At 34.5% G+C, this 25,715-nt stretch overlaps 1 protein-coding gene across 2 annotated transcripts; it reads left to right on the top strand.

Annotated features, from left to right (window-relative positions):
- On the top strand, nucleotides 400-23,544 carry LOC109822967 (serine/threonine-protein phosphatase 6 regulatory subunit 3-like). Of its 2 annotated transcripts, none has more exons than XM_020389254.1 (19): nucleotides 400-722; nucleotides 1,698-1,801; nucleotides 4,552-4,638; nucleotides 4,727-4,802; nucleotides 4,946-5,020; nucleotides 5,175-5,228; nucleotides 10,933-10,992; nucleotides 11,133-11,249; nucleotides 11,784-11,878; nucleotides 12,019-12,221; nucleotides 13,480-13,577; nucleotides 15,911-16,014; nucleotides 16,097-16,262; nucleotides 16,445-16,567; nucleotides 19,254-19,336; nucleotides 21,011-21,152; nucleotides 21,507-21,536; nucleotides 21,876-21,946; nucleotides 22,378-23,544. In XM_020389254.1, the coding sequence occupies exons 1-19, from the start codon at nucleotides 684-686 to the stop codon at nucleotides 22,991-22,993; spliced, it is 2,343 nt and encodes a 780-aa protein (XP_020244843.1). In that variant the 5' UTR covers nucleotides 400-683; the 3' UTR covers nucleotides 22,994-23,544. The 2 variants fall into 2 exon arrangements, with proteins under 2 accessions (XP_020244843.1, XP_020244842.1); XM_020389253.1 differs by having other exon boundaries at nucleotides 401-722; nucleotides 22,375-23,544.

Here is a 25,715-nt window from a genome sequence, read left to right as displayed (position 1 = left end):
TCTCGACATTTAGATTAATGGATTCGAGATAGATTTTTTCCATAATTAAAAATCTGATTTTGCTTTTCAGATATGTCATTAAAAAAATAATTACTGTAGCAGAACTAAAAAAATTGCACAAACTACACACTAGTAAATTATATAGTTTCAAATTGGCTTTACACCAATCCATAAGGTTTGATTATTTTATTGAGGAAATCATAATCTCGGTGAAATCGGTGACATGAATGTTTTATTGTATTGTTTCTGTTTTATCTCCCCATTTGAACCTACTATCCACGTAATGTCTGTATATCTGCATCTACGATAATAACAGTAATATAATAATAAAGGAATTTTAATAATAATCTGATGATCTAATAATATCGGAAAAGTTCTCACTTTTACCCTTGGGTCCTCTCTCTCTCTCTCTCTCTCTCGCTCTCTAATAACCCTTTTCGATCCAAATCTCTCTCTATTTTGATCCATCCGCGCTCTCTTCTCTCTCTCTCCTAGGGTTTCATATTCTCTTGGATTCCCGATAGAAGCAATCCCTAGGGTTTTGTTCGCAGAGCTCAAATCGTCGTCTTGCTTTAGATCTCCGCGATTGATTAATTGATTGGATCCTAGGGTTCGTAGATCTGAGGAGTCTTAGGGCATAAAGGGCGTAGCGATTGGGATCTATCGATTAGGCCCCAGCAAAGATGTTTTGGCGAATGACTGGATTGTCCACGGCCTCTCCCGTAAGTTTCTAACAATTTCTTTTCTTTTTCAATCGATGAAAGATTTCGCTTTAATCTGTTACGGATGGGATTGTATCTAGGGATTTTGATTTGTTTTTATTAGTTAATTGCTTGTTAAGTAGCTGTGAAACGTTCTTATTTTTTTGGGTTCTTTGTCGTGCATACGTGTATTGCCATGGAAAATTCAGAGTTGCAGTAGATGAAATTGTCAAAGGGGGCAAAAAAGAAGAAGAAGAAAAAGCTGGCATTTTTATTCTTTTTATTGTAACTACTTACTGATGTGGACTTTACTAGGAAAATCCACACGACTAGGTACTTCTCATGTGAATTGTTGCTCTAGAGAAGTACTTGTCTCGTGATTTTTATGTTTCAGATTTACTCGAAGGAAACAGAGGGTTAATTATATATAGACCCCTTGTAGTATTGTGTTGCGCCACTTATTACCCTTCAAGTTTGATTTAAGCAGACAGACCCATTCTACTATTTGCATCTGAATTCAAAAATCAAGTGGTCTGTTTGCGACATGAATACATAAACAGGCTGGGATCCAAGGCTGGTTTATCTACCAACGTCAAATTTGAGGGCCAATAAGTGACACGATGTGATTCTACATGGGTTCTATGTGGAATCAATCCCAAAAGAAAACATATTTAAGTTTCAGACCTTTCCCCTGCACATGGTGCCTATTTTGTCAAACAAATTTCAGTATCCCATTACTAATACTATTAAAAAGTTCAATAGCTTCTTCATGACATGTGCAAACCTAACCAGTGTCAACTGTGTGAGTCTTTGTGTTTTTCTCGTAATTTTGTAGCCGCACTTTCTTGATATTATTGTGCTGTCTGAAATTTCTGCACTTTGTTTTTTTAATTCACAATTCAGTCTTTTGTTTTGTGTGTACTATTGTTTCAACAATCTGGAGTTATTTGATAATTTTGATTAGTGCAATTATAACTAATATTATGGCCTTGTCAGGTGGATACTATTTTGGACAAGGAAAACTACACACTGGAAGAGCTTCTTGATGAGGATGAAATAATCCAAGAGTGCAAAGCGCTAAATACCCGCCTCATTAATTTGTAAGTAGCAGTTTTGCTTACACTTTTATTTTTTGAACTTTACCATGTCGTGAGGCATTTTAAGTGTATGTTTCGCTCATTTTACATTTTTTTTTAGTGATTGCACGTAAAAACCCCTCAAAGCTAGAAAGTTTGAAGGTGTTGAATAATTGACCTGTATAGTAGACTATCTTTACTTGTTAATCACAAGCTGGATAGAATTGAAAATATATAGTCTGGGTGGAGGGAATGTTTGTGGAGGAAGAAATGTTATGTGATCTTGCTCATATAATTTAGTGGTGGCGTGGAGGAGGGGCAATGAAGTTCACTCATCAATGAGTAAGTTTATCAAAATCCTGTGATGCACACGCTACTAGATGCCTTGACCATGGAGAAGTCATTCAAATTAGCTATATACACATTTGACCATGGAGAAGCTATTCAATGTTGAAAAAAATGATCTGCGTGAGTTTGGAGTATTGATATTGTAAGGTGCATATATGGCAGAACACACGACATAGATGAAATATCTTGTTGTTTCTAAATTTTAAATAGCATAAATTCCACAAACTCCTCTCCAATTCCTTTTTGTTCCCACTAAACACAAAAAACATTTTCTGGATGATTCCAAAATGATAGAAATGCCCCTCAAGCAAAAATTTTTATCCGTTTGAATTAATATTTTTGTAAAAAGAACCTCACATCAGGTTCGAACTTCCTTATGTGAGATAGAGAGAAAGAAAGAGGAGGGCTTTATTTGTAAATTGCCTAATGTGAGGGTTTGTTTTGTAAAAAAAATATTTGAAACAATTGGGAAAAGGATTTTTTTGGCCCGAAGGGCACTTTGTTCACTTTGAGGGTTATGTAGGAAATTTTGTTGGTGTTTAGTGGGAAAAACAAAGTATTGAGGATTTTGTCGGGGAAAGCCCCAATATTCTTTTTTGTTTTGTTTTTTTTGGAGGGGGGTTGTGAATTTCAGCCTTCTAAATATAAAATGATTGTCATTCATTTAATAAATTAGGGGCATGATTTAAAAATAAAAAATGAAAATATCAAATAAAATATCAAAATACTAATACAAGCTATACTAAGCTACTAATAAAGAGAGTGAGATGGTTCCTCCTTCCTTACAAATTAGAAAGTATAAAATTATATAATACATTATGCATGCTATTGAAATAGTGCACATACTACGTTATATGAAAGTAGTGTGATGCTAAGATGCATCTATGCTATTGTTATGTAACTTACATGGCTTGTGATGTTGTGTAACACATTATTTCGAGTTAGCATGTTTTTTTTCAATGTTGAAGTTATTCATTTGTTCAAATGTTGACAAATTAGAAAGTAAATATGTAAGATATATTCATTGTTAGAAACTTTGACTATGGAAGAGTTATATGAATGTCAGTGTCCCTATTGTCTAAAGCATACACTTTGAATGCCAATGTGTACCTGTTTACTAAAGCGTACGCTTAAGAGCACTTTCAATTTCAAAATTTGCTAGAGTTGTTCTTGTTCACTTGATATCCTTAGTTCACGGCTATCAAGCTTGCATGTTTGCAATGTTTGATTGCATATATTTACTTCATTTTTGTCAAGCCTACATGTTCTAGCCTATCACGAACATGTTTGATTGCAAAGGTAGCTAGGAATATGAAAACAACAAGATAGAGAAGTAGACATAGAAAATAAAACAATTTAAAGGCAGTTTTAACTGTTTGACTTTGGAATGTGAGGGGATAATGAAGAAATGAATGAAATAATTTTTATGGTGAAGTGTAGAGAGAGTAATTGGACCAGAAAATCGGTTGAGGCTGAAGTCTAAGGAAACTAGTCCAGGAAATCTGCTGAGATGAGGGGTTGAACGTTAAGAGATTACCCATAATGCTGAGGTCGGATATGCTCAGAGATTGAATGATGAATATGCATGTAATTTAGGCCGCTTGCAAGGATTTGAGTATTGATTTCAGCTGAGAATATGCTGCGAAGAGTGAGCGAGGTTGTGGATAATGAATTAAGAGGAGAAGGCAAGGGCTGAGGGATGTCGCTGGTGTTGATAATGATAACGATGAAATTGAGGTGTTTTCGGAAGTCCCTGCAAGATAGGGAATGGGGAGGTGGGTGGTATGATCCTTGAGGTCGAGGAGAAGCTGATTGACTTTGAGTATGCCTTTTATCTCACTTTCTGCAGATTGGAGAAGGGCTAGAGAAAAGAAACATCATATTTTTTCCTTTTAGTTTTTCTTTTCTTTCCTTTTAATTCTCTGCTTGCAACATAATAGAAACTTTTTTCCCGTCATTTTTCCATCATTTTCTTTGGAATAAAAGTCAAAGTTTGCATTAAACTTTTTATTGTAATGGACCTGTAATTCATGTTAAGAAGGCAACACTAATGCATTCACAGCATCTCTAAGTCACATATAGTCGTAATTCAATCCAATATAAAGCCATAAGTCAGTATCGTTGTCTTGGTATGTATATACATAAAGGATCCAGCAGAATTTATTAGATCTTCATATTTGAAAGTCAAACCTAAGTCCAATATAAATCTGACACCAAGTTTTAAATAAAATTAGCTGATATAAATGAGACAGTTGAAGATGAAATCATTTGGATTTGAATAATTATGACAAATTCTTTGTGGTGGACAAAAGAAACAGGTTTTTGGGATCGCTTTGCTGTAATAAACACAACATATTTACATTCTTATCTTCCATCTATATTACATTGATACTTGTTTAACTTCATTACTGCATTTGTATTTGCAGTTTGCGAGAGAGAACTCAGGTGGAGCAATTGCTTCGCTATATCGTAGAGGAAGCTCCAGAGGATGTGGAAAAGAAGAGAACATTTAAGTATGAATCAACATGTGAAGTTTGTTACTTTTACATACCTTCTAAATTGCTTGACTCTTTTGGGTTTTGGTTCCATGTTCTTGTACAGGTTTCCGTTTATTGCATGTGAGATATTTACTTGCGAGGTTGATATCATACTAAGAACATTAGTAGAGGATGAGAAGGTATTCGTCTGTATCATATTTCCGTAGGTGTATAATTTATTTCTAATCTTATTGCTATGTAGATTCAGTTATAATGTAAGGCGTTGTCTGATTTTCTTTATCGCCTCTATTGTCGTTGCTTGTTTTTGCGCGCTACCTTGCAGCTGATGGATTTGCTATTCTCCTTCCTCAAACCGGATCATCAACATAGTACATTGTTGGCGGGTTACTTTAGCAAGGTATGCTCATTATCTTTTGTTATTCTTCATTACCCACTTTAGATGATGAAGTGAGAATTATAGTTTTGAGGAATATCTTGTGTAATATTGTCTTACGCTCTTGCTACCTGACTTTTTCAATGTGAACATGAAGATTTTTACTTTTTGTTATTAGGTTGTCATATGCCTGATGTTACGGAAGACTACGCCCCTAATGAATTATGTTAAGGTAAGAATTCTTTTTGTTCAATTGGATAAACCTATCTTTGATTGCTCAAATTTTTAGGTGGTTTTTAAACTTCATGGATGCCTTTATCACTATTGTCATAAAAGTGAAATGTTTTTCTTCTATTTGTTTAAGCCCCAAGACTATGTGACTTTAATATAAGTAGAAAGGGATGATATGAACTCTGTGTTGTGACTAATGACCAACTTTTTACTTTAGATCCATATGCAGCATAAGGAGGAGTGTCCTATTAGGCAGGCAACACACAACTTGATCATATATGTGAATCCTTAAAAAAAGTTAAATTTGCATGTCGTTATTGTTTTGAAATTTATTGATACTATTAAAACAGTCATGCTTCATGAAGGTGTTATCTGAAGAGATGCGCAACAGTGATGCCGTTCGCAGTCTAGTGATGGTGAGGAGAGTTTTTTTGCGGGGGGTGGGGGGTGGGACTTTAGGTCCCAAAGAGCAAAGTCGATCGTTCAACCTGCAAGCAATAAGAGAAGGGTTGTAGGGGTGGTGGTTGGGTGAGTTAAGAAGCTTGTATATATAACTTGGACTACATCTATATGATTATATGTCTAAAAGAGCCAAGCCAGTTGTCGAGTTTTGCAGTAAAAGTGGGTCCCAAGGGATGTAGAAGCTTGTATGTGCAACTTGGATTACATTAGCTACCACAATGTAAGCTTATCAAAAAGAGTTTGAAATATACGAACCCTTGAGCAAAAGAACAAGATTATAATTTGTCTTCATTGTAGAAATGGATGTTGGAATTAAAATTTGCAAAACTATGAGAAGTAAGCCTATATTTGAAATTGTTGATGGAGAAACTTTGAAAAATATCATATCCTCCGAGAAGATCGATCATTGATCATAATTGGGAGTTTGGCAAAGATGTTTATAATTTGCATAATATAGAAATGGAATAGCTAATGATGCAAAACTACAAGCAAAGTTTTAAATGTTGGATGTCCAACTCATGTCGGACGGTTAAAATCCATGTCGGGCTCATGTTGGATGGTCAAAATTCATGTTGAATAGTGAAAATCAGGGATATGTTGGGGAATATGTACTAAATATTGGATTGCCATATTTGATGGTGGGTATATGCATAATATAATGACCTAAATGCAATCTAAGCAAGCTTAATAAATCCTATAGTCTTAAACATATAAAAGAGTAAATTCCATTTGATGTTTAGGATCAATAACCGATTGTAGAAACTATTCAACAAATCCACATTATTAATCTATTACTGTACCAATTTAATAGTATAAAAGAAATCAACGTTCCATCTCAAATATCTAACATATTCGAACCCAAATACCTAACTACATTAAACTAAAGTAAATAAATAACATATAACTCAAATACAAACTTATAGAGAGGGATATAGAGATTGAGACTCAGAGGATGAGACTTAGAGAGGGAGAGAGGGCCAGAGAGTGTGGGGAGGAAAAGAGGGAGGAGGGAGGGAGGGAGGGAAGGGGGGGGGAGAGAGGAATATGAGGGACATAAGGATATTGAGAGGGAGAGAAAGATGAAGAGACAGAAATGGGAGGGAGTACTTGATGAGTGACGAGCCTTCAAGCCCTAGTTTCTAGCCGAAGCCCCAAAACCTAGTTTCTAGTCGAAGCCTTAGTTGCGTCAGAGAGAGAGAGAGAGAACCCTAATGTCGAAGCCTTGAAGACGAAGATGCTTCAGTTATGAGTCGTGATGGATTGGGGCAAAATTTTGCCCTAAAAGACCGATTAGGAGGTTTATGTGTTAGGAATAGGGTAATTGGGTTGGGTTGGATGTGGTTTCTAACCTTATATTTGAAATCCAGTAAGGCTAAAACTAAAACAATTCATACCGGACGCAATTTTGAGCCTGTGATCAAGCCCGATTTGTCTGTCACGATCCGCAATATCCCTGATATTACCCTCAAATCGACATTCGCAATAAGTTGCTCAATATTGTGGCGGTTTGGTGCTAAAACCGTCATGTCTGATATGGCGACCGACATTTAAAACATTGACTACAAGAAAAAATAACAATATATTTCACATATGAGAAATGCCTAAGTATGCCATTTCCATTCCAAGGATCAATCACTAATGGCGAGATAAGGTTTATAGAATCAAAATTGGAGCAATGAAAGTGGACACGTGTTGGAGTATATTCTCATGATAAATACCGAAGAAATTGAAAGGGAAATTTCTATCATGGTCTTACAACTGGCTATACTTCTCACTCACTAAAGTTAGGTTGAGAATTCTTGAGATGATTTAAGGGACATATGCTGAAAATCAAGGTTACTGATAGCGGATCGCGGCGCGTCGCGGCGAGGTACCGCTAAGGCTATATCGGGCTATTACGGCGAAATCGCGGCAAATAGTGCACAATCAAATAGCGGTCAAATTTAAATATATTTAAATATCCTAAATAATAAAAAAATTCATAAAAAATCTAAAAATTCAATTAGTTGTAAATTTTTTGTATTATCAATAAATAACAATTAATAAGCTTGTTGTATGAATGAAACTATGAAGAAATTCAAGAAATATAGCATCATAATATGTGTGATAGCGGGTTTAGTGGGTTTAGCCGCTTTTAACAACAAAAATCCGCTTTTAACCGCGAAAATCCGTTTTTAACCGCGAAAACCCGCTTTTAACCGCGAAAACCCGCTTTTAACCCGCTAAAATCCGCTTTTACGCGCTATCCGAATGAATAGCGGATTTTCCCGCTTAAGCCAGCTGCGAAACCCCTACGCGTAGCGCTGAAGGGCCGCGACCGCTATTCGCGCCGCTATAGCCCCGCTATTGGCCGCTATTTACAACACTGCTGAAAATCAATATAAAAAATGAGTACATCTATATCTATATCTATACTACTATAAAAAGAGGATTGGGGTGTTAAAAACTTCTAATTTCCATTTTTGCCCTCTCAAATTTTGATAAATTCTAATTATGCCATTATCTCTTATTAATCTTTTATTAAATATAACATCTTATTAATTATGCATCTCATCACCTTCCTAGATAATTATAATTATCAATAATATTATAACTATTAATTATTTAAAAAATAATGAAATAAAATAATCTATAAAGTAAGTATACACAATTATTAATAGTAACCAATTAAATTATTATAATATTTATTTATGAATTATAATAAAATAATTAAAATAATAGTATAAATAGAATAATATATTACTAAATACTATGAAGAAATATACTATAATTCACTGAGCAATAAAATAAATAGAATAAAATTTAAATCACATAAATAGTATAATTATTTTAATAATATCACATAAATTATGGCTTACACTATTTATTTAGTATTATATTATTAAATAAAAATAAACAAAATTTAATATAAATTTTAGAGTATTTTCTCAAAGATTATTTGATGATACTAAATAATCTATACTTGATAGTGATTGAAAACTAATCTTTTTATAAAAAAATTATTTAAGATTAATAATTATACTATTAATACAATAGTATAATGAAGATTTATAAAATATTAATAGTACTAAATTATTTAAGAGCATAGTTAAAAAATTAAATTAGATAAATATTATATATATATAGGCAATATAATTATTTTAATGGTATTACTTGAACTAAGAAATTTAATATTAAATAATATAAATTACAGTAAACCCCCATGAACTTTCACCATTTTGTAGTAAATAGACCCTATGAACTTTTGAAATCACACTAAACCCGTAATAATTTATGTAGTACCTCCAATGTCTTTTAGATAAATTACATTAAGCCCTCAATAATTTTCAAAATGCCTTGTTATGACATTTTCTGGTTCTAATTTGTAGGGGTTATTAGCAAAATTTAGAAAGTTATTAGGGGTTTTCTTTGAAACAGAAAAGTCATTAGTGTTTTGTGTAATATTAAAAGTTTATATGAGTTGAAAGTTCATAAAATAGTGTAATTTACCCTATTAAATAATTATAATGAGAAGTAACTATTGTAATATGTTGCAGGTATCAAGTATAACCATCTAGAGAATATTAGGAAAAATCTATTGAGATTAATTTAGTTTAGTTAATCTAGAGTTAAATTAAAAACTTTCAAGTTGGAGTGGCATATTTTATAGAACTTATAGAATTGATAGTTTTATTTAAGAACAATTTTAGATTTGGGGACTTATTTAAAAGAAGCTTAACACTAAGCGATCATTAGAAAAAATTTCAATTACAATAAAATTTTATTTATTAACACATAGTTTTACTATTTAATAAAATATTCAAAGCTTAAAACATGTACGTTTACGTGCAAAGCACGTGCATTATACTAGTTGTAATAAAAGTTAGAAGTCGTTTCAGTTGAGGATATACGAAGCATAACTAAATGCAAAAGACTATGGATATCCAAGGGTATATCATTATCTGTATCTGATAGGATATGGACATGAATACGACATATCTAATCCGGTATTATGTGGATAAGGATGTCTTCTTTAATTTTTGATAGGACACTAATTAAGATATAGATATAAGTAAAATATCCTGGACCACATTTGAATACATGTACCTGTGAATTTGACTCAGGTTCTATGAGAGTCGAACAGTCTGTTTATTGTACAATGATTAAACATGTGATACTTCGAGTATGATGAATCTACTGAAAATTCGCAAGATATTTTTCAGTATATCTCCATATATCCATTAGCATATTCTTAGTATTCTTTAAAAATATCAATCAATTTGTTGCAGTTCTTTTGACCTTAGATTAAACCATTTTTGGATTTAGAGGTCTAAGTTCACCCTTTTTAAATATGTCAGAGATATTGATTGACTTTGGTTTGAGAAAGTTTAGTTTATGTAAACAACCCATGTATCATTTGACTTATAATCTTTCATGTTCCGCTTATGTCTATTTTGTATCCGTATATATTTCTCTAATTCAATCTGTATCAATATTCAACTTTGGCGTATATGGACTATTAATTTTCCTCATTGAATGGTATAAAAATATTTATATCCTGTATCCGTGATAGTAGACGAATACAGACTTAATAAGTAGCAATTTTGTTTATCTCCCTGCTTTTTAGGGGAGTGGTGTATCATATAAGACCAACAATATTTTATGGATCAAAGTGTTGGGCAATTAAAAAATATGTGCAAAAAATTAGTGAAGTAGAATTGAGAATGATACAATGGTATTGTGGGTATTCGCTAAAACATAGGATGGGAAATGAGTGTCTCCGCAGTAAATTAGTTGTTGCTCCTATTGAGGATAAATTGAAAGAGAATTGACTAAGGTGGTTTGATCATCTACGATGGAGACCTCTTAGTCCACTGGTTAGCGAAAGTGATAATATTATAGTTCATGGGACATACAGATCTAGAGGTAGACCTAAAAGAACTTGGTTGGGAGCAATTAATAGAACAGTAAGAAGTATATGATAATGGTTAACTTAACGGAGGAGATGGTAAAAAATAGAACGGAATGGAAGAATAAGATTTATGTAGCCAATCCCAAACATTTGGGACAAAGGCTTTGTTGTTGTTAATGTATTTTATTTTGTTTTTTTCATTATTTCTTAGCAGAACTGCATCACTGTCATTCCTCATCCTCTATTTCTTTTGTCATTATTTTTAGTAATTCTTGGAGTAGCAATGTTTCAGAAAGCCTTTTTGTTGCTTTTGTTAGAATTCTTGTGAACATTTTACCTTCTGGTTATATAGGATCATCAGGAGATTTTCTGTCAGCTGGTTGATCTGATTGGCATTACATCTATTATGGAGGTAAGATTTTACTTAATAACTAAACTGAGTTTTGAATATTGTCCTTTTTCATCTAGAGTTTTGAATATTGTCCTTTTTCATCTATGTACTTCATTCTCTATGTAAAATTGGAGTTCTCGTCATATCGGTTTTATGAACAGGTACTTATTCGGCTAATTGGGGCTGATGAAAATATGTACTCCAACTACACGGAACCAATTCCGTGGTTAGAAGAGACGAATGTGCTTGAGATGATTGTTGACAAGTTTAGCTCATCGGTGAGTTCTTATACTGATGTCATCTGCTTTAATTGTTCTGATTTTCCCTAGAAGAAGAATCTGATGAAGTGCTGTAATCTCCCGTCTTTCAATGGGTTTTGCATGCTGGTCATGTTGTGATGTGATTTAGCATGTCGACGTCGTTAAACAGAAGGGTAATAGTCAAATCAATACAATACAAATCGGTAATCTTTTACTCGTATGTATAATTGCTTATAGTACCACAAAGTATGTTACATACAACTGCTTCATAAGGTCAAGAAGGTTGTGTTAAAAATTCAGTTAATGCAAGAATAATAACAGTACATCAAGAAAAATGTATTATGTAGTTTTCGGCTAGTTTTGTTTCCAAAATTTGAGTTATTTTATGTCTACAAGTTGATTGATAAATGATTTTTCTGTTAATGCTCAATATGTGAAGTAAGTTTTAGGTTTTAATGATGGGTTCAATTATATGGGTTTGGAGTTTGGCCTTAGATGCTGCTTGAGAATTTATATTTTAGAACTTCATTCTACTTTCCATGTTTCAAACAGGATTCCCCTGAGGTGCATGCCAATGCGGCTGAAGTCCTTTGTGCAATAACTCGGAACGCTCCTCCAGGACTTGCTACTAAGATTTGCAGCCCAAGGTAGTCTTCCATTGCCTGGTATTTAATGAATGCAACACTTCCTATGTAGATGCATGTGGTTTACTCTCTTTTGGATCATTTATTGTCTTCTGTATTCTACTTTACCTTCGCTAACGTTAGCACTCTGTTTTCCCTTGTAGTTTTGTGGGAAGGTTATTGCGTCATGCTTTGGAAGATTCAAGACCGAAATCTGTTCTTGTTCACTCGCTAACAGTATGCATGTCTTTATTGGATCCTAAGAGATTAGTGACATCGACATATCAATCATTTCGAAGCCAATTCAGTCATGGGTCATTGACTACTGCTAATCCAGAGATGGTTGATGGGATGCTGGAGAGCCTAGGTAGGTGGCTTATCCTGTCATGAAATGTTTCCTTTCTATTTTCATTTCAAAGATGCATTCTGCTTGGTTGAATTTTATTCAGAATATCTTGGTCATCTTTAAAAAGTGTCTTATGTTGAAAATGAAGATCACACATCACATAACACTTGACGTAACACAATTAGCATAAGTCATAATGTAGGTTACATGTTTTACCGTTTATTTAAATATTTAATAAATGCAAAAAAGTTTACATTTGTTTTAATAAATATAATCTTCATTAGTATCAAATATACCATTACAAGAATAATCATGTCAATTAAAGAAGTCATTAAGTCTTGAGAAACTATTCAGAAGTAAATACTTAACTATTTCAAGTTTTAGACAAAGAAAATATTCTGAAGTCTCTATGATCAATTATATAGAAATAATGTAGGTTATACTGAATAACTCATGTTACATTGAAATAACGTAGGTTATATTGAAATAACACATGTTATATTGAAATATCGTACAATATATTTGAGTAGTGTATGCTTCATTGTAATAAGGTTGAGACATGACGTCGCTGAGTTATTTCAAAAGATTACATAAAATTTAAGGTTTGTTATTTTATGTAAAGCAAAATTGTTTTCCATTCAACAATGGTTTTAAGTTGCATAACTTTTAGGTAATTTGCATCTCGTTTTTTTTACATTGTCTTTGGCTGTCTTTGATACTCTAATTTTTTTCCTCTTCTGCAAATTCTATTTAATTATTAGAACGTTAATATTTCCATTTTCATGTGAGAAAACAGACTTTTGAGTTCGCTAAGAGCACTTATGACTTTACCTGCTTGTGATGAAGGTAGTGCTGTTTTTTTGGGGGCTCTCTCTCTTACTAAATATGCCGCAGTTAAGAGGATCAATTTTTAAGTTGGTAGCTGATTGTAAATGTTAGGTTAATTTTTTAGAGCTTTCTTAGATTAGTTTTATAGATGGCTATATCTTGATGGGAAAAGGCTTAGTGATGAAACGAGTATTCTTAATTGGTAGCATCTCTTGGTCAATTATAATTCTGATTCTTCAATAATTTCATTTCCCCAAAAATTTGGGATAAAGGCCTTGTTCTAGTTGTTTCAAAAATTCCATTTACATAAATTTCAACCTGCCCTATTAGATTACAATTTGGATATTCTAGACCCCTTTTTTGTTTGAAGAAATCCTCCTATTACTGGAAATTAAATGTGTGTTTTTGTGTAAGTGTACATAAAGCAGATATTGTCCATATGTCATTGCAGGTGATTTGCTAAAGTTGTTGGATGTTTCTTCTTCCGAAACCATCTTGCCAACTACTTATGGGAGCCTACAACCACCTCTTGGAAAGCATCGCCTGAAGGTAACGAACTCCAAGCAAATTCTAACGATGTGTCTTTTTACTGATCCATGTAGAGACAGGTCAAAGGGGGTTATATTCATTCTGTGCCCCTTGGTGCCTCCTGTACTATGTTGATCTTGTGTGTGAGATTATGTTCTTATATAATGTCTACATGATAATTTTAATATTAATCATGTAGTTTAAAAGTAACTCTCTTAAGTTAATTTGCAGGTTTAAAATATTATGATAATCTGTGCTACAATATTGTTTGATAGATAGTAGTACATTCTCTTTGTGGGATGGGAACATATATCACCTGTATTTATCAATCTCATTCCACACTCTTTTCACCTGTTAAATTATTGTCATTTACTTGCTACTTGCTAGTCAGAATTCTATCCGATACACTGGTCAATCTTTTGTTAATTTTTCCCCTCTGGTCTCCCATCTAAGTTTGTCTTTAGACCAAATTATTATTTGGCAAGGTTATGGGCTATTGCAGCAAAATAGCGGTAAAAAGCGTAAAGTCAAATAACAGTCTAATTTAGATATGTATAAATATTAAAAAAATAAGAAAAGTTATAGAAAAGTTTAGAAAATCTAGAAGTGCATTTAATGATTTAAAGAGATCCTAAACATAAAATAGACATGTAACCATCACATAATACCAAAGACAACTAGAGTTAAAAGAGTCATCGTCTTCGAGAAGATGAGCTAAGCGGTGAGAGGACTAGGAGAATCTCACGGTAAGAGGAGGTGCCAGAGGCTATGAGAGGCGGCGGGAGTAATGCCGGAAAGCGGGGGAGGCGGTGGGATGTAGATGTTTCGGGTTGGGTTTAATTTTAAAAAATAAATCTCAAACTACTTTTAAATAGCGATCAAAAAGTGGATTTTGCCTGCAATCGCCCGCTATTCACTGCTGTGATGCGCTATTGGCCGCTTTTGCAAGCGAAAAACGCATATTCCGTAATATGTTATCGCTATCAGGCGACAGCGTAGCGGGAAGGGACCGCTAACGCTATTAGCGTCGTTATTGCGGGGCTATTTACCGCTATTTATAACAGTGTTATTTGGTAGCACTATATTACAATTTGTCTGCAATTTTCCTTTCTCAACAACTACTTCATTCTTTGTCTCCATGATATCCAATACTTTGTCATCAATTTTCTTTCCAACTATTGTACTCCTCTCCTACTTGGGCATGGAGAACACATCCTTCCTCCAAAGAGAGTCGTCTTCTTCCAGATCATTTTTGTTTTCTGAGATTGGAGATGAATTGGATTCCCTGATCATATGGGTTCCTTCTTTTCAGTGGAGTTACTAGCTTGTGTACTAATCTGATCCAGGAGGATCTAAACAGAAAAGGAGAGGATCACGACACCGATTTAAGCACCACTGGTTTTCTGGGAGTGGTACATGGAGAATTTGGCTGTTGGACTAGGTTAACACAAAAGTTTTATCTCTTTAGCTTTGAAACTTGTCCTAGCTCATGTTAAATACCTGGGAGGAAGTTCGGAGGAAATTTCATACAGACTTCTTGCGATATTTCTGAAACTCTTTTCGGATGATGCAAATCAACTTGGAACAAGTCATAATCTAGTATGAAATAAGAGTTGAAGACAGCAACCAGTACCGCCTACACTTCTCTTGTACTTTAAAGAAATCTCCCATATAAACCTAGACTTGGGGATATCACTAACTCTAGGAAAATCATGCAGAATAACTGTACCTGTGTTAGAGAAATGATCATGGAAATAGAAAATACCTTCCACTGCCACCACTTCAACAAGATCCCAAATTCTGATATTCAAGCGTCCAGTTCAATCAGATTGGTGCAGTGATCTATCTCCAAATTATTGTTCATTGATCGTTGGCCATCTCTTAGTTCTCTGAGTGCTTTCCTATTTATTCCAAAAAAATGACACTGTGCCTAAGGCTATAAAAACTCACCTTCAGCCTCTTGTATATTTTCCGTTGGATATTTCTTCTGTTTACATGTCTTTCTGAACCCAGAGTATCTAGCATGGCGACCCTCTCATGGTTGAACAGCATGCATGAGGTACATTTAGGTGGAAGCAATAATACTTTTGTCTGGTAAGAAGGCATGTTTGTCAAGCAAGCAATGATACATGTATCGGCTAGAATATCTCTATGTTCTTTGATATGTTTGCCAGTTTCCCTAGTGTGCTGGTATGGTTGTAGTTTTTCTTGTTTGGCTACTTCCAATACATAAAATCTCTCTTAAGAACTTTGTGAAAAAATCTGATTAAGGACATTTCATGAGTGAAGTGAGTGAAGTACATTTAATTCATGCATTCTATTTGCTATGTAAAAATTTTCCTTTTTGATTCTAGATTGTGGACTTCATCTCTGTTCTATTGACAATTGGAAGTGAAGCTGCTGAAAAAGAACTAATTCGGCTAGGAGCTATTCAACGCATTTTAGATATGTTTTTTGAGTAAGTTGCTTTTGCTTGACATTTCTTTTTGAATTTTGTGGAATTGTTTGGAAGTTCACATTGTTTATCTCTTTGGTCGTAGGTACCCTTTCAATAATTTTTTGCATCACTATGTGGAGAACATCATAGGATCTTGTCTGGAGAGCAAGAGGACTGTGCTTGTGGAGCACCTTTTCCATGAATGCCAGGTGGTTGGTAAAATTCTTGCAGCGGAAAAGCAATCAACATTAATTACAGACTGTAATAAGGTAATTATTGTAGATAGAGTTTCCATTTTAAACCCCCCCTCCCCTCTCTTTCTCTCTCACACACACATACACACACAGGCTGTCTATGTTGTCATTAGTTGTATCTATGTGAAAGCATGATATCTATATGCATCTTTGAAGTTTTGTTTATCATCATTCATGTTGGCTACTTCAAATTGCAGCCGACAGTGTCTGCACAGGGAAGATCACCTCCCCGGATAGGAAATGTTGGACACTTGACTCGAATAGCTAACAAGATTATTCAGTTTGGGAATAACAACAATATAATTCAGGCTCATTTACAGGTTTGATCACTCTTGCCTAGGCATTTATTTTACATGTGTGATATTGTAATGCTTGCATAGTTTTATTTTTGGAAAAAATAAGAAAAAGTGAATGCAACTGTTTTTTGATTGCCTTTAAAAGCCTGTCTTAGAAGAAGGTGAGCTCATTGTACTTGACAAGAAGAGTTACAGAAAATAAACTCTTCTTATTTTTTGTTATTTATGAAACTGAAATCACTTTAGTGAATCTTTCAGTAAACTAACGAGAAGCCAAATAGGCCCTATATATTGAGATGCTAGAGTTGGTGAGCGGACAATCTAGTTTAATGGAACCTGCAACCAGTGTTGTAAAAAACACCCTGGGCGACCGCCTAGGCGGAGGCGGTGCCTAGGGCGTGTAAAAATGCCCTGAGCGGCCACATTTAGGTGGTGGGAGCGCCTAGGCGGCCGTCCAAGGCTGAGCAGGCCGCTTATGCGGCCCACCTCACAATTAAAAGGAAAAAAACAAGGCCTGGGCGCTGAAAAACCCAAACCCAAAATCGAAACCGAAACCCAAAACCCAAAACCCTAATCTCACTCACCCAACGCCGCCACGAATATCGAACTCGTCTTCGATCCTGAGAGCTCGTCTTCGATCTCGTCAAGCTCGTCTTCGATCTCGTCGAGCTCGTCTTCGATCTCAACCTCCGAGCTTGTCTTCAACCTGGGAGCTCGTCTTCGATCTCGTCGAAGTTACTCGTCGTCGTTCTCGTTCTCATCTCCGACTTGGCGACTTCTATCTTGCCCTCGTTATCATCTTGAAGCCTTATACAGTTGTAATCTCTGTAAGTAAAGGACTAAAGTAAAGGGTCTGTAAATATAAACAGTATTTAAGTTTAATTGTTTAATTGTTTAAGTTTAATTTGAAGTTTAATTTTAAGTTAATATTAAACTGTGTGTAAACTATGTATAAAATACATTATGACAGTAGCAGTCCCTAAATAATCAATCAGATTAACTGCAACAGATTTGGATTGTTTTTTTTAACTATGAAGGCTAAGTTCAGAGAAAAATATGATCAGCATTTTCAGATTTATTCCTATAATCAGTTTACATTTCACTCGGGCATATTGATGTTTTTCTCCATATATCAAATATACTATTGCATTGCTTGGTAACCTACAGTTGCAAAGATTGTTAAACAGTTTTCAGAATTGATATAAGCAAGACAATATTGGTTGTAGTTCTTTCCGTGCTCATTGGAGTATTTCGGAGAGCTTATAAGTTTCCTATTTCATATGAAAAAGTATCTGAGTGTACAACATAATATGCATCACCACAACAGACTTATGACTGCTGCTGTAGTTTCTCATGATCAATAAAATTATGGTCCCTACATTTGGCTTTGTCATGTTCATCCTCTGCATTTGTTCAAAGATTACAACTGTACATACAAAGTTTTTTTCTGTTAATATAATAAGGCCCTTGAGAAACAACATATTGAAACACAACAGTAGTGATAGTTGCAGCATTGAAGTTGCCGTTTTTTACCTACAAAATAGAACAATAATAAGTTGCAGTTTTTGAAGTTGCAGCAATAACGAATGAAGTTGCAATTTTTGACCTACAAAAATAAGTTAACAGTAAGGGAAATTACACATGTGAAAGTTTATATATTTCTTGTTTTGAGATTCTGTCTAAGAATTACACATTGAATCTGGTTAACTGTATTTATTATTTAAGTTTAATTTATTATTTAAGTTTAACTGTTTAATTGTTTAAGTTTAATTTTAAGTATATACATGAGAGTTTATATGCCTTGCCATTTAGTATTTATGCATCTTTGATTGACTATTATAGTTTGGATAGCATATGTGTTGGTATTTTTGTATTTATGCATTGTTTATGCATCTTTGATTGACTATTATAGTTTGGATAGCATATGTGTTGGTATTTTTGTATTTATGCATTGTTGATTGAGTATATATATATAGTTTGGATAGCATATGTGTTGGTATTTTTGTATTTATGCATTGTTGATTGAGTATATATATATTTATCTTCAAGTATCACAATTAAAAAAAGAAAAAAAGAAAAAAAAACGCCCAGATACCTCTTAGGCGCCCGCCTAGGCATCTAAGCGCTGGGCGCTAAGTCCGGTGCCTAGGAGCGCCTTGCGTTTAATGTAACATTGCCTACAAGGCTACAACATAAGCTTTAAGTTGCTCTAGGAGGTTCTTGAGTAGAGTTACCTTCCTTATTTCATGTTTGTTAGCTTTTGACTTTTTGCAGCTGCATGTTTGATTTTGCTTAACATGTCCTAATGTGGATATGGCTTTAGTGGATCACCTATCAGCATCAGATGATTTTCCCCCCTTCCTGAAGTCATGACACTCACTTAAATATTCTTCATGAATTCACAGTACTCCTCCCTACTTGCGATTGTAGGCCTTTTATTCCTGTGCGATCAGCACCGTGTGCATGTTACATTTATGTATGCTGTGCATTTATAACTCACAGACTGTCAAATGTACATATGTATATATTTTCTTCATGCATGCATCATTGCATGTGTTGACATTTTGCAACCTTTGTATTATTCAAAGTTCCTATTATCTCTTATCTAGAGTTTTGTCTCGTTGAAAACATTGCTAGTTTGTAGTTGCATTGAGATTCATTTTCTTGAACCAAGAAAACTGATTCAATTTAGCTTTTTATTGATTTGCAGGAAAATACTGAGTGGGTTGATTGGCATACAAATATCCTAATAAAACGTAATGCAGTTGAAAACATTTATCAATGGGCTTGCGGGTATGTTTCTTGACAAATTTTTCTGTAGTTTCATTGAATTGCTGTGCTATTTCAATATGCAGAGATATTGGATTCTTTCCTTTCTAGCACTACTTTGATGACTTTTTTGACCTGATTGTATTTATGAGAAAGTTATAATCTATAATTTTGATGAGTATAATCTGTAAATTTCCTATTATTATGCATTTAGGAAATTGCACACACTTTCTAGCATATGGAGTGAATCCGCTAGCATGTTTGCCGAGAGTTATATCTGTAGCTTTTTTTAATATAATCTTTAGATTCCTGTCATTACATATAGTGCTTCATCTATGACTGTAATGTGAGGCTAGTTTAACCTCTATATCATATTTTCCTCCTGGCGAGGGGTTCTGTGCTTCTGGTTTTAGCATATTACTTTTATATCTTTCCTTGTTGAAGTAGTAGTTCTTTAGTTGGTAATCATTCCTTATTGAATAGTTCTTTAGTCGGTAGATGTAATTTTTCACTCTTAAGTATGAACCCAGAAAGCTAGGGATGGATTCAGCAGCTCCAATTACCTGAGTTCCGCAGTTATTTGGCCACATATCGATCCAAAGCAGTGCTGAAATTGGGGCCAATAGCTGATATAAAATTGATTGTAATTTGGATTTAGTTGAATAAAGATTAAAAGGTGTTGCGTGTAATGTGTTGTTTGAAATGATTTAACTCTTCCCATTCTGATTAATGGAGAGAGAAAATTTCAGCTCCAAAATTTAAACTTTAGGTTGACCCAAAAAAATTCAAATCTGGTCTAACCTGCAAATGAATTGGTTGAACCTATAAGATTGGTTTTGTGTGAACCAAGACCAAGGCATGATGTTCTCTGGCGTCTACCAATACTGCCATCTATTCCAATGGACTCACATATCCTTTTATTTGCCCACAATATCAAATGCAATCTTGATATGGGAAGAGTTAAGGAAGTATATACATCAGCCATATGATACTCAGGTATGGATATAGGGCTCTCAACCCTGTGTATGACCTATTTCGGGTGCTAGGTAAGCACCCAAAACGCTATGGACAAGTTAGTTTCATCCTGTTCTATGCCCAATTAACTTAAGAAAATGTGTTATTTTGGTTATCAGTCAGAAATGCAAGGCTTTTGAACCCAATAAACCTCAACATATTACTTGGTTTCTCTATAGCTACGTGTGTTTAAGTTTGTAGCGCTCTTAGATGTTTGTTTCTTAGTTTCACCCCCATTATTTTGTCATTATTGTAAAGCCTTTGTCTCATCTAAAGATTGAAAGAAGATGTAGGCTGCTTACGGGCAGTCCCAGTTGGGAGTTCTCACTGTAGGTTTTTTTCTCCAAAGGAAAGGCTGGAATTGGATGTTCCTCTGATGTTACAGGCTTCAGTTCTAAAACTCTAAAGTCGTGAAAAATGGTCTGTTAAGTTAAAATTATACTGTGGAGTGACTACTCTTTTTTCCCCAAGTCATTTATTTTGTTGAGATTAATTATGGTGATTGGTGATGTCTGTCAGATAGTATTCAAATTGTTTAGTACCTTCAACAATGTTCTGACACTAGCATTTTGTATTTTCGCCTTTTATTTCTTTTCTTCCTTTTTTCTCCCTTTTGGTTTGTGTTCATATAATGTCTGTATGTGGAATTGAAGAACTTTTTGGTCGTGCTTTTCTTTTCTACAGGCGTCCCACTTCATTACATGACAGAAACAGGGATAGTGATGATGAAGATTTTCGTGACAGGGATTATGATGTGGCGACACTGGCTAACAACTTGAGCCAAGCATTTCGTTATGGAATTTATAGTAATGATGATATTGAAGAGGTAAAAAATTGTTTCAGTTTCTGTAGGAGTACTAAACCTGTTTCACAGGCCCCACCCCCCCAAAAAAAAACAAATAACAAAAAAAAAACAACAAAAAACTGTCACAGTAAAAGGAAAGAAAGAAATACCACCCGCCCTAAAAGAAATGGGTTGGCACACGCCAGAACCCACCAATCAAGACACATGCTGAACATCGCCAGTCGCAGCTGCACAGCCAAAAGAAAACTGTAAACAAGGGATCTTCTAGCATTTGTCTCTAGCTTTGTGCCATTTGAAAGTTTTTATGATCTATATTGGTTTATAAACCTGATGTACTAAGCAGTCTTCTATATTCTGTCCCTGATTTTTATACAGGCACATGGATCACTAGAACGAGATGATGAGGTATTATTATTGAGGATTCCTATTATTTTATGCTTTCTTTCATCAGATTTTCACCTCTTTTACTTGTAACAGTAAATGAAGATTAATTTATTGTTTTTTGGATAATGGCACCTCTTCTATCTCACTGTCCAAGGATTTGGGCAATCTTTTTTAATCTAAAATGCTTGATGATAACGAACTCTTGAAGGAGCCACTTTAGATTATTAACAGAGTTTAGTTGTTCAAAAGTTTACCATGATCTAGGATGAGAAATACGTTGATTGCCTGCCCAACCTACTGAATAAAAGCCTGCCCCGTTATATAAAGTCTAAATCCCGTCTTTGGTAATCTTCAATGCAGGATGTCTACTTTGATGATGAATCTGCAGAGGTAGTGATTTCATCCTTGCGTCTGGGAGATGATCAGGATAGGTACTTTAATTTTATATGTAGTTATGCTATTTTTCCTTACAAAGATGCGAGTCCATTCTGATTCTGTTGCAATTTCATCTGAAATATTTGTCATCTAATAGTCGTGAATCCTTTTCAACTTTTCTGGATTTTTTTTTTTCAGTTGGAAGTTCTAATTGTTTGCTGAAAGTATTTGATTTTATGTTTTTGATATCCAATCGCTTGGTACTTCTAAACAACTACTCATGAATGCTTTAAAACTCATAAAATATATCCATGGTTTAAGGGAACTTATGCTTGCTTTCATTTACTGTAAACTTTTTTCCTTGAGGTCCATATTGTTTTTGTTTCTTTGAAGCCATATATTTCTTTCAAAACCTTGTAGGCACTAGCGCAAATTGTGAATCTGCTGTGTCTGGTGGATTGACCAATATTTTTTGTTCTTGCAGCAGTTCACTCTTTACGAATTCAAACTGGTTTGCTTTTGAGGACGACAGAAATGCCAATGATCACACTGCAGGCTCTCTTGCATCACCATCATCTAATGTTGATGAGACCAATGATGTTACTGTTGGTGAGAATGAGGACCTGGTTGATACAGCGACATCTCTAGAATTGTCTGGTCCCTCTGATCCTGTTACCAATTCAAATGTAACAGAAACTTCAGTTTTAGAGAATGGGCCCGTGGAAAATTCTGAAAATGGTGCTGAACCCTCCAGCTCATCTAAAGAAACAGAGGAGGAACCTAAGTGGGTTGAGTGGAGGGAGACATCCGATTCAGGTAATATACCTAATGAGAAACCAACTCCAGATGTTTCTAATGTTGCTGAAGCAGAGAATCAGGAAGACCAAGCTTTATCAGATGTGAGTAATTGCGAACCTCCTGAATCTACTAATTTGGCTTCTGAAGCTGTGCCAGAATCTAGTAATGAAAGCCATTCTACCAATTCATCTGAATTTGAAAAAGAACCCATAAGCACTGGTCCCAACTCTTCGCCATCGATCGGCACGTCTGCAGTAGGCGACATTAATCACGATAAAGAAACGGTAGGAACTGATCCTAAATGACATGGAATTGAGCGTCTGCTTGCTTTTTCCTGGCAGAAGAGTTGACTGATGCAGCAGCTGTCGGGCATCCAATGTTAGGGGCTGCTTGATTTAGGTGGCTAGTATGTTTAGCACTACATCCGTACATCTTAAAGCAGCCCTTCTGTCCTACGAGCATTTATATATGTATGCGACAACACAAAGAAAGAGTCCTTTCTCGCCTGAAAGAGTGAAATTCGCCAAATATCATTTTGATTCTTCTCGCATAATGTTTTGGAAAGGGGCGAGTGAGTGCTGCTGATCTGATCGGTGGTTGTGTAATTCTTCTTCTTTTCTCTCTATTTTTACTCGATGATGCATAAATGGGCAAAAGGTGCCTTTCCGGATATTGACACTTATTGCTGCCATTCCTCGCCTATTCTGGCTCCTGTATTTCTCCTCACTTGTTTGATTTTAGTTGTAATCTAGATAACTGTTCGTTGCTAGAATAGGGCTTCCTTGTGTTTGTGATTTAACGAGTATGACGCATTTCCTTTGATGCATAACGCAGGCCTTTTACCTGTTCCGTTTTATCGCTTTCTTGCGATTTTGTATCAATATTTACTTCCTCCGAATTCTCTGAGACGTAGGGTTGCGGTCAGTTCATGGCTCCAGATGTCTGAATGGTGATTTGTTGTAGTTGGCATTTGATCCTTAAATAGATTGAAATTCTCGCGTAGACTGACAGGATTGAAGGGTCAAGATCGGCATGCTGACCAAGCCTGGTGGTGTTAACTGGTGAACAAAATCTTGGTTCTGTTCTAATAAGTGGCGGATATATTAACTTGACTTTTTGTCATTTTATGAATCATGAACGAGCCTTCGAGGTTCTTGAAATGTTGTACTTTTTCCCGTACGAAGTCATAGCTTCTGATCTTCAAGATTTCTCAATAGCATCAAGCTTCGATAGCTATGCTTGTGTAGTATTTATTAATGGGCATTTAAATACCTGATTGTTTTGCCACCTTTATATTTAAATATTCTAAATTTTAAACAATAGCGCTTAAGTATCTTAAGTTGTCTTTTATTTTATTTTTTGAAAAGTAGTCAACCGTAACCCCCATATTTAACGTAACCCCCTCAACAGTTAGACAAGGCCCAGTATTAGGAAATCCCTTTTTAACTCTCAATGATTATGAGCTACACCCACCCCCATAATTTTGAAAAGGACAAAGTGACCCCTTCCTCCTTAAAGTTTCGGTGAACTTTCAAGTTGCACACTAAGTATCAATTTACCGTCAATGCCCCTTAAACTATGTTTGTTGTTTCAATGTGATCATTTTGTGTGTACAAAGTCAAATATTTAACAAATAAATAAAACCGTATTTTTTTTGTATTTCTTCATTGGTTTTTGTTAGTTTATCTCCTTTTTCTCCGAACTTAAAAAAAATTAACTATTTTGTCTCAAAATATTTTATCCTTTAACCCTTGTTATGAATTAAAAAAATTATTTTTTAGATTGCAAAAATTACAATAAAAGTAAAGAAATATCACAATGTCATTAATTTGTTAAAAATTTAACTTTAGACTCAAAAAATGATCACATTGGCACAAAAACATATTTTAAGGGGTAAAATAGGTAAATTGATAATTTAGGAGACAGCTTGAGAATTCATCAATATGTTAAGGGTGAAGTGATCATTTTGTTCTTTTAAAAGTATAAAAAACACCTTTAAATTTAGGGATTATTAAAGTACCCTTTAACTTTGAAATTTTATCAAGAAACCCCCTAAAAATAATGATTTTAAGAGGGTTTTCTTCGATATAATCTCAATATTAAAGAGAGTTTTATGATAAACTCTTACAGTTTTTTTTTTTTTTTTTTTTTTTTTTTTTTTTGTTTTGTTGTTTTTGTTTTTATTTAAGTTTTTTTTATATGCTTTTTTGAAAGTTATGGGTGGTATTTGGTAATCGTCCAGAATTAAGGCGGTTTTCAGATGTTTTACCTTTAGACAATCTCCCAATTTCACTATTTATTATTTACCCCAATCAATCACACCCTAGTTTCCTTCTCTTGAGAAGCACTGTGACTTGAAGAACCATTGTATGATTTGAAGAGAGCTTTCATGGCCGCCTGCAAAAAAAATTGGAAAAGTAGGGAAATTAGGGAAGAAGGAGAGAAATTGGGAAATGAGGAAAATTGTAAGTTAGGTTAAAAAAAAGGCTAAATTATCACATTTATATATTTATTACCTATATATGTTTATCAATAACGTATATTTTGTTGCTCCAGCAACAATATGGTATGAAAAATGGTTAAATTATAAGAATAAGGTATCTCCAATCATCACCGGTTAGTTTTGAGCATTTTAAATTAGGGTTATTTGCACATATACCCCTTAAGTCATGGGTATTTGCAAAAAATACCTTTCAAACCTCAGTATTTGCAAAACTATCCCTTAAATCATCAATTGTGAAAAAATATCCTCAAAGTAATTAATTATCAACTTTGATAAGCTAATTCGTAATCGCAATGTAAACATTATCAACAAAATAGTCATGTTTTTATTACCAAGTTGATGATTTGTTGATTTTAGGGGTATCTTTTTCAAAATTGATGATTTGATGGGTAGTAAATACTAAGATTTGGGGGCATTTATGCAAATACCCATGATTTGAGGGGTTTAGATGCAAATAATCTTTAAATTATGTGTTTTTGGATATATACCCTCTCTTTCTCCCCTCTCCCCCCCCCCCCCCCCCT

This window comes from Asparagus officinalis, chromosome 8 (assembly GCF_001876935.1).
Source record: "Asparagus officinalis chromosome 8, Aspof.V1, whole genome shotgun sequence".
Classification (NCBI taxonomy): Eukaryota; Viridiplantae; Streptophyta; class Magnoliopsida; order Asparagales; family Asparagaceae; genus Asparagus; species Asparagus officinalis.
This window is presented reverse-complemented; position numbering and strand designations above follow the sequence as displayed.

Excerpts from the sequence above, each read along its gene's own strand:
- LOC109822967 (XM_020389253.1), top strand. The coding sequence starts at position 684 with ATGTTTTGGCGAATGACTGGATTGTCCACGGCCTCTCCC. Across the intron at positions 10,993-11,132 it reads GCATTACATCTATTATGGAG|GTACTTATTCGGCTAATTGG; the intron begins GTAAGATTTTAC and ends TTTTATGAACAG. Across the intron at positions 16,015-16,096 it reads ATTTTAGATATGTTTTTTGA|GTACCCTTTCAATAATTTTT; the intron begins GTAAGTTGCTTT and ends CTTTGGTCGTAG.